Source organism: Grampus griseus (genome assembly GCF_964374135.1).
Source record: "Grampus griseus genome assembly, chromosome: 8".
NCBI classification, from domain to species: Eukaryota; Metazoa; Chordata; class Mammalia; order Artiodactyla; family Delphinidae; genus Grampus; species Grampus griseus.
In genome coordinates, this window is record NC_139002.1 from 57,256,210 (window position 1) to 57,272,118 (window position 15,909).

Below are 15,909 nucleotides of genomic sequence, written 5' to 3' on the forward strand. Positions count from 1 at the left end.
AAGGACATTATGAAAGGTAGGTGGTGGTGAGTCAGTTCTAAGTACAGTACTGTGAAGGCATCACTCATCCAGTGGACACTCAGTAAATATTAATGAATAATTGATGATACTATGATGTGGGGTTTTTTTCCCCCCAGTCAGGGAAGAATCTTATACTCTAGCATATAAACATAGCAACTGAGGAATAAGTAATTTCTGAGAAGTCTCGCTTATATAATTGAATTTTAGTTTACAAAAAGAAACTCTATATAACAAAAATACTACTAACCAGATGAGTCTGCAGAGGAAATACAGAAAAGAACATCACAAGAACAAATTTTAGGTTCCATGAAGGAAGGGACCATGCCTAACTTGTTCCAAGTCTCTAGTGCCTAGCACAGAGCTTGACACAGAGTAGATACTCACTATGTATCTACTGAATGAATAAATCTACCACTGTGGGAATTCAGAAAGAAAATATTGGACATTTCCACCATTTTAAATACCTCAAAGTTAATTTATAAGAAAACAACTCCACTGGTAGGCATCTTTATATACAAAGTACAACACTGCAGGTTTTGTCTTGAGACATAATCCAAGATCATGTGGCTGACTATTACAAAATTCCTTTGAATTGGGTATTAAAAAATAGAACAGTAGCATTAATAGTCTTGAAATGGGTAGACGAATTTAATTTAGAAGTTATACTAAGTTCTTCTGACTTCAGAAAAGCATTCTTTAATTTTCTTCCTAAAAAAACTGTTATGGAATACAACACAATATTTAGAGACCATTGTCTTTTGACAGTTGATGAGGTGTTCCATATGGTATTCATAATAGTTTTTTACATGTCTGTCATAGTTTTGAAATCCCATGATAAAAGTGCTTTATTAATGTCAGCAGCCATTGGCCTTAAAAATGGGAAATTAGTGTAGTATCATATTTTAACATGTTTCAGAAATTACTAATAAAAAGAATACATGGCTCTCCAGTAAAACAGCTAAATGTATATGAGATGTTAATGACACTGATGCCATAAGAGAAAAAACTTGGGCTTCCCTGGTGGCACAGTGGTTGAGAATCTGCCTGCCAATGCAGGGGACACGGGTTCGAGCCCTGGTCTGGGAAGATCCCACATGCCCCAGAGCAACTAGGCCCGTGAGCCACAACTACTGAGCCTGCGCGTCTGGAGCTTGTGCTCCACAACAAGAGAGGCTGCGACAGTGAGAGGCCCGCACACCGCGATGAAGAGTGGCCCCCGCTCGCCGCAACTAGAGAAAGCCCACACACAGAAACTTAGACCTAACACAGCCAAAAATAAATAAATAAATTTATTTTTTTTAAAAAAAGGAAAAATTTGCTAGATCGCTATAATACTTACCTTCCAATTTATCTTCTCTCACTACTGCAACCTTGTGGCACTGTAACAAAATAACACTTCATTGGTATTTAAAGTAGTACAACTTGCGATTTTAACGTTTCCTTGCCAAAAATTCATTTGCACTTGGATATGAAATCAGCAACATTAGGTACCCCTGAAAATGTATGTTACAGTTTAATAAAGTCAGACTCATTTTTAACTTGCTTACTTTGAAACTTCTCAATCAGGTTAAGGAAAGTGAGAGAGTGTAGATATCAGTACCAAAAACCCCCCCAAAACTCAAAAAAACACAGCAGCTCAAACTAGGAAAAGAGGAAAAGAGGACTTTTTACTAAGTAATGTAATGAGAATTACTGTATAATCATATGGAACCAGATAAAAATTGGATCTCTCACACCATACAAAAAAAATAAATTCTAAATGGATCAGAGATCTAAATGTAAAGAATGAAACATATATATATATAGTACACACAGGAAGAAAATATGGGTGAATTCTTCTATAAACTAATATAACCTGAGAATGAGGAAGTTTCTTGACTATAATTCAAAATCCAGAAGTAACTGAAATAATCCATAAAAACTGAAAAATCATTTTTGGATGATGGAAAAAAAAACTTTAAGCAACATAAAAAGACAAATGGTAAAGTGGGAAAAATATCTGCAACTTACATCACAAAGGGTTAATATATAGTTTCTAAAATAGAGAAAATAAAGACTAACTATCCTTTTGAAAATCGGCAAGAGGTATGAAGAAACAGTTCACAGAGGAGAAATGCAGATGACCCTTGAAACAGGACCACATGTGCTGTGTAGAAACAGATGCTCTCCTACATTGCTGGTAGCAATGAAAAATGGAGAGGTATTTGGCAATACCCAACAAAGTTTATATATATCCTACTTCTAGGAACGTAATCTTAAAACACACTGGCAAAAACATATAAAACACATATACACTGAGCTATTCACTGCAGCACTATATGTAATAGCCAAAGACTGTAAATAACTCAAATAACTATCAATAAGGGACTGCTGAATAAACTAAGGTATCTCTATCAATGTAGGAGCATGTGGCTGTAATAAGGAAAGAGAAACATTTCTATAACTGCAACAGAGTGATGCTCGGGATAACCTAGAAACCTTAAACTGTTTTCAGTCATCATATGGTTAGTAAAATTGTTGGGTTTGCTTTTCTAAATCTCATATATTTGGCTAAAGCAAATAAATATTTATTTTAATGTTAGGAACAACCAAAATTCACAACATAAGAAAAAAGAACAATATAAAATCAAGTAAGTTTTTAAAAAATATAATTATAAATTTGAACTGGGAATTTGACATGTCTTCATAATGCATTTTCTCTTAAAAAAAGCATTCTTAAAAATGTCATGTTCTGCAAAATTGTACAATAAAAATTACAGAGCTTATGAGAAAAAGAGCATTAGAAACTAATCACTCAAACCTATGTAATAGGAGCCCTAAAAACAATAATTGGTACCCTCAGGAGAAAATATCGCAGCCCAGACAGTTCACTGTGACTAAACGCTGCCTTAGGGGATATTAGAAATGCATTAAAACAACGCAGTGGAAATGCCAGTGCTAAAACAACGTAAACCAGAGTACAGCTATGGTTCAGGGGGATCCTATTAAAGGGGACACAGGAGTTGAGTTCAGCATCCATAATCCCAGAGCCTGGCTGGGGGCAAGCCTCTAGAGCTTTTTATCAGTTAAAGAAAAAGGGAAAACATAGCTAGTTGATGAGAGAAAGTTCTTCTTTATAGAAACATTCCAGCCAATAAATCCAGAAGGAATGACAGAATTAGAACATCACTATTTTGTAACTCCTAGTGAATTAATGATCTAGGCAATGATAAAAATCAATCTCAGCTAAAATCATTAGATGAAAAGCTAATGGGGGACCTAATAAAGAATGGATCAAGTAATAACCTCTAAAAGAATCAACCAAACATTTCGTTGAAATTTTCAAAAATTCTCTGGAAGACTCTCCAGGATGAGATTAGAAGGAGGCTTTTACTTTCTATGTATTATCAAGCATTTTTTACAATAATGATCGTTGGAAAAATAGAAATTATTCGTATGCTTAAAAACCCATACAAAGCCTATGTATCTTTTTTTCTTTCTAGAAACACTTAAATTGGGCTTCTCTGGTGGCACAGTGGTTGAGAGCCCGCCTGCCGATGCAGGGGACACGGGTTCATGCCCCGGTCCGGGAAGATCCCACATGCCGCGGAGCGGCTGGACCCATGAGCCATGGCCGCTGAGCCTGCGCGTCTGGAGCCTGTGCCCCGCAACGGGAGAGGCCACAACAGTGAGAGGCCCGTGTACCGCAAAAAAAAAAAAAAAAAAAAAAACTTAAAAAAGAAATGAGAAAGAATAAGAACAAAACCTGACATTATGCTTAACAATCTGCCTTTTCTTAGCCTGGCTCTCTTAAAAGAAAAAACCATGGATAAGCATCCACACTTGGTCAGTAATTAATTCTACAGGGTTCCACAGGGCAGGGCTCTAAAATTCTCACAACCACTTCAACCACAGGAACCCTACTCTTAATATATTTTATATTTTAGGATTCCAAGATTTCATCTGATAAAGCGTTCTGCTGCTTTAAAAAAAGGTGGGCAAAAAAAAAAAAAAAGCTGGGCAGAATTTAAATGCCCTCTTAAACTTAGAAACAGAAGGCTTTGTACAAGCAAACCACAGCACAGAAGTTTTTAATTGATCATGGGTTACACATCTTTTTGAAAAATGGTCTCAAAAAAATGCACTGAGGAACACAATTTGAATGTACTTTCAAGGGTTCACCCAAGAATCCCTTGAACCCTAAAGACCATGCAAGAATCTGAAATTAAGAACCTCTATCATATGGGTTAGAATAAAAATCTACAACTTTATCTTAAAACATAAATTCTTAACCTTGGACCCTTGTTCAAAAGATCTGTGAACACTGAAAATTTCATGAATATGTCAACATATGCATTTTTCTTTCAGATTCTCAAGGAATCAGTGACCAAAAAAAGAATAGAAACCACTGCTTTCAAGGTACACAGTGATTCCCAGGTCAAGAATTGACTATGACTAAATGGAAGGCTTTGACTAAACTCAAGAAAGAGACAGAGGGAGCTGATTAACCCTGGAAACAAAAGAAGGCATCCAGATGCAAACTTTGGCAGAATCCATTCAAGGGCCATACAGGGAGAGGATTCTGGTCAGGTTTATTTCTGAGAGCAAATGAATCAGGTGTGCTTAATCTGGTTTCAGATACATAATGACATCTGATTCCATCTACACTTGCAAATATCTTAATTAACATCTGGCTGGCCAAACAGCTTACCAACAAGAACAGAATATGCTAGTCAGAGAATATAAGGATCTGATACCCCTAGCAGTTTTGCTTCTCCTTGTAAATTACTAAATCGCCATTCCAGTTTTGAATCTCACATGCTTGGGACTCTATTGATACAAGACAAATCCAGTCAGTATTTTGATAAATCTGGCTTCTGAATTTATGAACCTTAGGGAAAGTCAAAAGGGAAGAGGAAAACATTATCAGTGGATCCCTGAGAAGGAGTCTTGATCCTTGGGCTAAATTCTCTATGGGAGCAAAAGAACATTCAGGTAAGAGGTTTGGGAAGTAAGAACAGAGGAGGTGTGCCTCAGTTTGGGGAAGGAAGCAAAAGAGGAGGAATTATCAAAGTTCCAAGGATCAGTCTAGTACGGGAGAAGGAATGGAGTTATCTCAGCAGAGCTTCTGGGACGAAAGCTCAGATTAAAATCAAGTTCACTTAAAAAAAAAAAATTGTACTTGCTGAACACCTGAGTTTGTGGCTTGACATTTGAACGGGCTGAAAATTAACCACCATTGTCTCCAATACACCTTCAAATGGAAGAAAGAGGAATAAGAGAAGCAGTTCCGAATGTCTTGTTGCCTAGGAAAATTGCACAATAATGATAGTCTCTGTATCACAGCCGAGATAGTAGCCAAACTTCTCAAGAGTTTTAGGTTTAGTCTAAAAATCCAAAATAATCACCATCTTCAAGCAGCTTTTTAAAATTTCCATAATACTGAATCTTGTTTTTGCCCTGTGTTGTGTTATATAACACTATTTATAGCTCAAACACATTTAAACTCATAATAAGATTCTGAGAACTTACGGAATGTCCATTCTGAATGAGACTGCCAGACACTAAATAAGTGACATGCAGTTGGGCTCCTGAATTTTCCTTTCGCTTCCTTTCAACATAATCATACAGCATCCTGTTACAAACAAAAGGCACAAGTAAGTCATTAGTAAAAGTTTACCTCATCAACTCTTAATTCATGACTTAAAAGTTAGATATATTAAATCTGACAGTCCCTCAAATATTCTACAGAATATTTTTGCTCTGTCCCTGGACAGAGAGTTAAAATAAGATGAATGGAACATAGGGGTTGGGGTCAACTTGTATGGAGCTGGCACAGTGACTAGGCAACTGAAATAAAAGAAATCTAATAATTGGTCAAGTGGGACTGAGCCTGCACTAAAAGAGGCAACGACATATAATGGACAGAATAATCAATCAAGGATAAGTTCAGTCACTATCTAGCCATTTGATCCTGGATAAATTAATTAGTTTTTCTAGGCCTCTTTCTATCCTGAGGTATAATTTGGGAGGGCTGTACAAGATTGGCAATCCTCTGTTAATTTGGGATTCCTGTGGCCATCCATAACCCTCCATCCTGGACTTCCATGGTGGTCCAGTGGTTAAGACTTTGTGCTTCCAATGCAGGGGGTGCAGGTTCGATCCCTGGTCGGGGAACTAAGATCCTACATGCTTCGCGGCACGGCCAAAAAGAAAAAAAAAAAAAAAGAAAGAAAGAAAAGAAAGAACGTAAGCCTCCATCCCTCAAAACTGTAAGCAAAATGTAGGTGTTTTTTGGCAGGGAAAGAGGGGAGAGGGTGGAGATGGTTCAAGGTTTTCAACAGATTTGCAAAAGGATTACTCCAGAACGTTAAGAACCACTATGTAGATGATTGTAAGTGTACAGCTCTGAAGTTCCAATTTTATGATCATTCAGAATCGATGCTGTTTCAAAACTGCAAATGTAACAGCTTACTCACACTGTCCAGTATTCATTAACCTGAGACTGCCAAACACTCAATATAGAAATAACGTTGCTTTTATAACATTTCCTAAATTCATTTTTATCCTTATGATCCACTTAATATCAGAAGCTGATTCCCCTCAATAACTTACAGTTTAACAAAAACATCAACCAAGAGACATCATTTGTGTCGTTTATTTCAAGAAACATTTACCGAGCCTCTATGACATGTCCCGAGCCTCTATGACATGTCATACTTCTGGCAAGAATAAGGGAAACTCAACCTACACTGTTGACTACTCTCTTAGCTTCCTTGATCCAATGCCTCACTGAGTCTCCTGCCACCTCTCTAACTGCCTCTGATCCATTTCCTGCACAGACTTGACTACCTACTCCTTTTCTGTACTGCTGGGACTGTCTTCAGCTATCTTTTCTCTATATATATTAGAGTGACCAATGATCTGGGTTTGCCTGGATCTGAGGGGTTTCCTGACATGGACTTTTAGTTCTAAAACCAACAGTCCAGGGCACACCAGGATGATTGGTCACCTTACTAAATCTTCTCCTTGATCCATTTCATTCATCCCCATGGCTTCAATTACTCCCAACAACAATATCATCTGCTCAAACCACCCAAGCCAGAAATCTGGGAGTCGTTATCCCTCACTTTTCCCAGTCCGGTGAGTTGCCAAATCTTGTCCGTTTTCCATCCCAAGTAATTCTTGACTCCATGCCCTCCAAATATCTTGACTGGACTATTTCAATTCCAAGTGTCAATGCCTTCCTCACACCACCTTCCCATTCATTATCCACAAGGCTGCCAAGGTGAAGTTTTAAAAATGCAAATCAAGTCATTCGGTCAGCAAAACCTTAATGAGTGGCTACTTCATGCTCTATGCCTTGGGGATAGAGCAGAGAACAAAGCAATCAAAGTTTCTACCCATTCAGAGTTTGCACTGCAGAAAAGGGAGATACAATAAACAAACAAGTAAATATATGTCAGATGGTAGTAAATCTATGGGGGAAAAAAAAAGATTAGGAGAATAGAGAGTGCCTGAGAAGTTTTGCTATTTTATATGATTAGGGAAGACTCCTTCCCTGCAGGAAGTTACAGAGCCGCCAATGTGAATATCTCAGGGAAGAATGGTCCAGGCAGAAAGTACAGCAAATCCAAAGGTTCTGAGGCAAGAATGTAAGCAAGGTGCAAGGAACGGAAAAGAGGTGAGTGTGCTGAATAAGGAAGAAGGGAAGAAGAGAGCCAAGCACCAGACATGTAGGGCTTTGTGGCTCTATGTAGGAAGGAAGTCCTCAGAAGGTTTAGAGCAGAAACAACATGATCTCATCTTTTAGGAGGATTCCTGACTGCTGTGTGGAGAATATACTGTTAAGGGGCAAGGAAGGAAGCAGGGAGACCACTTACAAGGCTACTGCAATCATCTAGGCTAGAGATGATGGTGACTCAGACTACAGTGGTAGCAATGGAGCCAGTAATCAGTGGATGAATTCTGGGGACATCTTAAAGGGAGAAACAACAGGATTTGCTGATGGACTGACTGTGGGGTATGAGAGAAAAAGAAATCAAAGATGACTGGATTAAGCAACTCAAAGAATAAAGCTGTCATTCACTGAGATAGAGAAAAGCAGGAGAAGGAGGCGATGTGGGAGAAATTAGGAGTTAAGTTTTGGGGCATGTTAAATCTGAGATACCTATTAGTCATTAAGTGCTGTTAAGAAGTAGCTGATTATTCTTAGCTGAAGTATTATTCCTTGTTCAAAAGTTTTCAGTAGCACCCCATCCCCTAAGGAGCAACTCCACAGGTCTATCAGTGACATGTAAGACATTTCTTGTTCTGGCCCCTGAATCTCTCACCATTCTCCCACACTCACACAATTTTCAGCCTTATGAAATATTCTGCAGTTCCCCTGGCTCTTCTGTATGCCCCTCCTTCTGCCTAGAATGTTCTTCTCAGACTTCATCCACCTAATTCCTTATCAAGATAGCAGCTCAGTTATCACCTCCTATGTGAAGCCTTCCCTAACACCACTAGGCCAGCAGGGCACCCTTGCCGTCTAAGTTCTAACAGGACCTAGCCCATATCTGTTATTATAGTTACCACACCGTATTCCAATTACTTAGTTTATGTATCTGACATCCCCACTAGACTATACACATCTTGAGGGAAAAAACCCAACATTTTTGTTGATTCCTCTATCTTGTTCTCTTTAGTGTGTCCTTCCATGCAGCAATTATGTTAGGAAAGATGAGGAACACAGAGTCATGAACGTTTTGGTTTATTTATGCTAGTTAGGACCATGCTAGCAGAAGAAATGGTAGGAAGGGACCATGCCCAAGATGCTTTGAGCTTGCTGGCGAAACACGCTGTCGTTTATCAACAATTCAGTCTTGCTTGTATCATCATAGTCACTGTCCTCTGTGCACTTATCTCCCCAAATCAGGCCCAGTTCTCTTTTATATTAACAAGATGGTCAGAACTGCACAAACTCTTAGAAAAATTTCTGCATACCTTTTGAATCTCTAAGACATGTTCATCTAATTTGATTATGCCAAACACCTTACCAACAAAACACGCAAAGTATTCTTAAATACGACTAACAATGCATATCACTTCTTACAAGATGCACTTCCTACACACATGATTAACTATACCTTCGCATCTTCTCATCCCTCCTGATCAGTTCCACCCATAATTTTCCCATAGGATGAATACAGTGTATACCTATATTGTCTTCCCTAATCTAATTCCTTCACAGCGTTTTTATAACCTGAAATTATCTTGTTTAAGTCAATGATGGGAAGGGTCTTGTCTGTCAAGTTTGCTGTTTTATGACAGAGCCTAAAATAATGCTAAAAACTGAGAAAATATTTCTTTATTGCATCCAAGCAAATAGTAACAACCATGCCCAGTCACTGCCCTCAGTGCCAACAGTGAAACTTTAAATGCTCTCACTATAGTTAAAAGAAAAAAGGGTAACCTAACCTTGCACCTAAAGCAATTAGAGAAAGAAGAACAAAAAACCCCAAAGTTAGCAAGGAAAGAAATCATAAAAATCAGATCAGAAATAAATGAAAAAGAAATGAAGGAAACGATAGCAAAGATCAATTAAAAAAAAAAAAAAAGGGTGACAGGACACTCTAAGTCTCAGTTTTCTCATCTGTTAAAAAAGGTTGATAGGGACTTCCCTGGTGGTGCAGTGGTTAAGAATCCCCCTGCCAATGCAGGGGACATGGGTTCAAGCCTGGTCCGGGAAGATCGCACATGCCATGGAGCAACTAAGCTCGTGCGCCACAACTACTGAGGCTGCAATCTAAAGCCAGCAAGCCACAACTACTGAAGCCTACACGCCTAGAGCCCATGCTCAGCAACAAGAGAAGCCACCACAATGAGAACCCCGTGCACCGCAACGAAGAGCAGCCCCCGCTCGCAACAGCTAGAGAAAGCCCGCGTGCAGCAATGAAGACCCAATGCAGCCAAAAATAAATAAATAAAATAAATAAATTTAAAAATAGAAAATAATTTATTGCTAAAAAATGCTAACTATCGGGCTTCCCTGGTGGCGCAGTGGTTGAGAGTCCACCTGCCGATGCAGAGGACACGCGTTCGTGCCCCGGGTCCGGGAGGATCCCACATGCCGCGGAGCGGCTGGGCCCGTGAGCCATGGCCGCTGAGCCTGCGCGTCCGGAGCCTGTGCGCCGCGACGGGAGAGGCCACGACAGTGAGAGGTCTGCGTACCGCAAAAAAAAAAAAAAAAAAAAAGTTTTAACTATCATCTGAGCCTTCAGCAAGTCATAATCCTTTTGTTGGTGGAGGGTTTGAAACATGATGAGCATTACCAAAATGTGACACAGAGACAACAAATAAGCAAATGCTATTGAAAAATTGGCACCCACAGACTTTGTCAACACAGGGTTGCCACAAACCTTCAATTTGTAAAAACAAAAACAAACAAAAAAACGCAGTATCTGCGAAGTGCAGTAAAGTGAAGCACAGCAAAATGAGGTAAGCCTATACACATTTTAGGGCTTCACTTATAAATAAGCTTGGACCAACACAGTGTATTCTTATTGTGAGGACTGAAGCATTTTTAGTATAATTAGCACAAGATACATAAAAACGTTAAATAAAGTGATAATTATTGATTTAAGAGCTAAAACTACAGAACTCTCAGAAGAAAACACAGAAGTACATCTTCATGGTTTACTTGGGTTAGGCAAAGCCTTCTTAGATACTATATAAAAAGCACAGGCAACAAAAGAAAAAAAAAACCTGAACTCCATCATCAATAATAAGAACTCTTACGCTTCAAAGGGCACCATCAAGGAAGTGCAAAGAAATCATTATCTGATCAGGGACTTGTCTCTAGAATATATAAAGAACTCTTACAACTCAATAATAAAAAGACAAACACAATGGAAAAAATGGGCAAAGGATCTGAATAGCTATTTCTCCAAAGAAGATGCACAAATGACTAATAAGCACATGAAAAGATGATCAATGTCATTAGCCATTACAAAAATGCAAATCAAAACCATAATGATACTGCTTCACGCCCACCAGGATGGCTAAAATTTAAAAAGACAGATAACAGAAAGAGTTGACAAGAATGCTGAGAAATCAGAACCCTCATACCTTGGTGGTGGGATTGTAAAATAGCGTAGCCACTTTGAAAAATAGTTCCTCAGCTCCTCGAAATGTTACATATGACCCAGAAATTCCAATCGTAGGTGTATACTAAGAGAACTGAAAATACATGTCCACACAAAAACTTGTACACAAATGTTCATAGTAGCATTATTCATAACATGCCAAATGTGGAAAAAAACCTAAATGTCCATCAACTGATGAATGGATAAACGAAATGCTATATATCCATGTTATAGGTTGAATTGTGTCCCCCCAAAAAAGATATGTTGAAGTCCTAACCACCAGTACCTCAGAGTATGACCTTATTTGGAAATAGGGTCTTTGCAGATGTAATAAGTTAACATGAAGTCATACTGGAGTAGGGTGGGCTCCTCATCTACTATGACTGGTATTCTTGTTTTTTTTTTTTTAATGGTATCAACTGCTTTTTATTGAGCACATATTAAGTACTTTCCATAAAATTCATTCTGCACCCTGACCTTAGAAGCTACATGTTTTTATTATTCCCATTTTTCAAACAGAGACAGAAGCTCAGAACCTAAGAGTGGTGACTCAAGTGGGTAACTCAGCTAAATGAGTGGATTCTGATTCTGGATGCATGGCCTCCAAAGCCAGTGTTTGTAACCCTAAGGCTCCTGTGCCTCGAACTCTGCTCTGCTGGCATTGGCTAGAGGGAGCCAGGATGAGCCTCTAAGGGTTAGGCCTTCCAAACAGGAGCCACCAAGCCTGGTGTCTCATCTGTCTCCCAGTTTAGCCTAACTGGTATCCTTATAAGATGGCTATGTGAAGATACAGACACACAAGGAGAATGCCGTGTGCTATGAAGGCAGATACTGGGGTTATGCAGCTACAAGCCAAAGAATGCCAAACATTGCTAGCAAACCACCAGAAGCTAGGAAGAATCAAAGAAGAATTTTTCTCTACAGGTTTGAGAAGGAGCATGGCCCTGCCAACATCTTAATTTTGGACTTCTAGCCTCCAGAACTGAGACAATAAATTTCTGTTGTTTTAAGCCACGCAGTTTGTAGTATTCTGTTATGGCAGCCCTAGAGAACTAATATACTATATAATGGAATATTATTCAACCATACAAAGGAATGAAGTACTGATACATGCTACAACATGGACAAATCTTGAAAATATTATGCTAAGTGCAGGAAACCAGACACACAAGATTACTTATTATTAATAAGTAATCTTAAGTATTAATAATTACTTATGATTCCATTTATATGAAATGTCCAGGATAGGCAAATCTATAGATGGAGAGTGTATTAGTGGTTGCCTAGTGCTTGGGGGGTGGGGGGAGAAGAATGATGAGGGACTACTAACAGATACAGGGTTTCTTTTGGGGGGTGATTAAAATGTTCTGAAATTAATTGTAGTGCTAACTGAACAACTCTGTAAATATATTAAAAATCACTGAATTGTACATTTTAAATGGGTGAATTGTATGGTATATGAAACATATGTAAATAAAGCTGTTTTTAAAAAAAATAATTATGAAAGAAAGTAACAGGGTGCATGACAGAGAGAGAGGAGTAGGGACACCTGAAATAGAGCATTAGGGAAGAGTTGCTATATAAGTAATGTGTGAAATTTGAGCTGAAACCTGAACAATGAGGACAGCTGTGAGAAGAGCATTCCAGGCAGAGGGAATGGTACAAACTTCCTTGAGTGAGAATGGGCTTGAGACATCTGAGGAACAGAAAGGCAAATATGGCTAGAGTATAAGTGACGTAGAGAGTGGTATGGGATGAAACTGGTAGACAGGCAGGGGCTAGACAGCGTATTAATTCCATAAAAATTATAGGAAATAATTCCATAAAAATTATAGCTACAGTAAAATTGCAGGCAAGTTTATTTCATCTCCAGTCCTCAATATGCACCTTTAATCTCAATAGGCTTATATAGCAACAGTTACCTCATTTCATATTTAAACATCTATAACCATAACAAATAATTACTCTTATGGGTGTCTAATCCTAAAGTTACCTAAACCCGTTAGGTTTGGGCCAGGACTGGTCTCAGCAATGGCAATCTCATATAGTCAAAATCAGTCCGAACCCATCCCTGGGCCAAGAGTTTCAGGTCTTGAAGGTATAAACATCACAGTCAAAATTAAACTCCTAGATCTGCCAAACAGCAACCCAAATCAAGCCAAATCAACACATTCTAGAGATCAGGGATTTTTTTTAAGACTCACAGAATGTTCCTATGACTCAAGGAATAGGGAAAAAACAAACCACCTTTAGGAACAGAGCAAACAAAATGAGTATTTAACTCAATATATGTGCTCTCAGCCTGTTCACCAATTCCTACCCATTGGACATAGACAACACCTGCACATTTTCAGGTGAAGAAGTTAATTCAAAAAGCCTGCCCCTTCCATTTTGGCCCCAAGTTGGACTACAAGTTTCAGCAAGGAAAGGTGACAGGGCAAAATTCAAGAAGGGCAATGCTCTGTGTCATCCTGAACACTCCCTTTTTAGTTTCACTTAAATAGTTCTACCCTGTCTTATACTGTTACACAGCCTGTGTCAAACACCTGTTGACCTCATTATGGAAGTTATTTCAATGACACCCAGAGATGGGCCTAAGGAGCACATGTGAAAATGTAATGAAGATAAGATAACAGACATATAAATCTGAGATGTAAACAGAATTGGCTAGCCCATTTTAATATATCAGAAATAACAAAGCGATGTTAACCAGAGGGCAAGGCTACAAATAAATCCAGTAAACATATCACCACACATTTGTATACAAGTCCACCTATCTCCTAAATAATAGACAAAAGCATTAAAGGTAGTAAAAAAAAGGTATTCATTCCCATTCCCCCTCAGGGTGGGTGGGGTGTGGGTTCTAACCTAGAGACTATCTGTAAAGCTAACAGAGCAAAAGAAAACAAATAAAACCAAAAATTCCAATCAGATTAAAATTAGTAATAAATTGTACTTACTGTTTGGCCTGATTAACATGAACTCCTAGTGTATAGCTCAGCCATTTGTATGTCACCTGCAAGAAGAAGGAGTTTTTTTTAATGTTTTATTAGATGACTCCAGAGTGCAGGTCAGAACCAAGGGCTCCTAAAGATTCTTACTCTTAGACGATTAAGCCTTATAAATTACATTAGATGCCACCCCAGTTTTGCCAAGAACCATCCACCTAGGCAAGTAGGACTCAGATATTTATCTTACAAATACTAAGAAGTTTGTATCACAGATTAATACAAGAATCTAAAAAGAAAGGCTGAATATATATAGAAAAAAATCTCATTTTTCTCACACTCCTTGTTTTACTAAGGCTCTTTTTTTCACATTCTGTCCTTTTTTGGGGCCACCACCAAAAACTATCCTCAAACTCACCCAGAAGCTAGGTTACTTTGGAGTGTATAACTCAGAAACTTCTGAGGAAAGTTGCAGCCATACAAACATTAAAGGGCACAGGTGGTAAAGGGGTCAGGGAATGAGTGAAGTTGTTGAATACTGTATCAAGAGGTTAGACTGGAAACTATTGGCATCAAGCTTTGATCTTCCTTCCATCCTTCGTTGAACTCTCCTGTCATTTGCCACTTCCTTATAACCTGTCACCCACCTCTCAAAGTCTTCCAATTCTAAACGCTGAGTTTCCAATAATTAGAAGACTTATATAGGTTAGGCAAAGGCAGTGTGATGTAGAGGAAAGCACTAGCAGAAGAGACAGACCTAGGCTGGAAAACTGATTATCCCTTACTAACCACAAATAAATTATTTGGTCCCTCTGCTTCAACTGCCTTTTCTAGGGATACTTCCACCGACCTCTAGGTGGGTCACTGTAGAAACTAAACACAATGTGTATCCAAAGCTCACAGTAGGCACTCAGTCATCACGATTTGCGAAGCACTCTCATATCCATCGTTTCACTTGATCTTTACTCCAACCCTGTGAGGCAGGCCAAGCCTGTATCAATACCAAACTTCCAGGAGGAAGAAACCAACTGACGGCCGGAAGGTTAAACAACATGTCACTTAACCCGGTCAAAACACAGCTTCCTCAACTGTAAACTTGAGACTTCAAACGCCAACCACGTCGTCAGACAGGTGTAGAGACGCCTTAGAAACATTATCAACCAATGTTCCTCCCACCCCCCGCCCCCGCCCCAGACCTCCGGGGCCCCGGGCCTGTGCACAGAACCCAGCACGCCCACCCGAAGGACGCGGATTTGCGTGCGGGCCACAGGTCCTCGCCGGCGAGTTATCGCTCGCCCTGGGGCACCAGGCGTGGGGACCGTCTCCCCTGGGCCAGTTCCCACGCGGCACACGCAGAGGCGTCAAGGCCCTCGCTGCCCTCGCTGGGCACAGGACCCCAGTCGCACGCCCGCATTCCCCAAATCCTAGCTCCTCACTATCTTGTTCTGGTCCGTGACGAACTCGTCTATATTTTCCAGATAAAACTGGTCCGCCATGGTGCCGCTGCGCCGGGCCCCGTCGTCTCCGAGCTCCCCTGGCCACTTCAACTACAGCTCCCGCCGGCGGGAAACGTCTTTCCTCTCTCGCAGGTCCCGGGTCGTTTCTCACAGCAACGGAGGCGACGCGCTACGGCGGCCGCCCGAGGGTCAAACTAGTCTCGGAGACGGCGCAGGCTGAACGAAGCGGAGCTAATAGGACCGGACGGAAGTGAAGTCCTAGCGGCGCAGGCGTGCTCTGCAGGGGCTGAGTGCAGGGCCCTAGTTTCAAATCCCAGCTCTGCCTCTTAGTGACTGACCCAGGGCAAAATACCTCACCTCTAGGAACCACAGTTT

General features: G+C 39.8%; 1 protein-coding gene across 2 annotated transcripts in view; it reads right to left on the bottom strand.

Annotated features, from left to right (window-relative positions):
• POLD3 (DNA polymerase delta 3, accessory subunit) overlaps nucleotides 1-15,648 on the bottom strand; it is a 41,165-nt gene extending 25,517 nt beyond the window's left edge. For both annotated transcript variants that reach the window (XR_014297119.1, XM_082660870.1), the window contains exons 1-4: nucleotides 15,514-15,648; nucleotides 14,090-14,145; nucleotides 5,533-5,635; nucleotides 1,361-1,400 (exon numbers count right to left, since the gene is read on the bottom strand). Coding sequence is in view for 1 of the 2 variants with exons in the window: in XM_082660870.1 (XP_082516996.1) it covers nucleotides 1,361-1,400; nucleotides 5,533-5,635; nucleotides 14,090-14,145; nucleotides 15,514-15,573 (259 nt within the window). In the remaining variant the exon portion in view is untranslated. The remainder of the gene's footprint in view (nucleotides 1-1,360; nucleotides 1,401-5,532; nucleotides 5,636-14,089; nucleotides 14,146-15,513) is intronic.
• Between the last annotated feature and the right edge of the window lie 261 nt (nucleotides 15,649-15,909).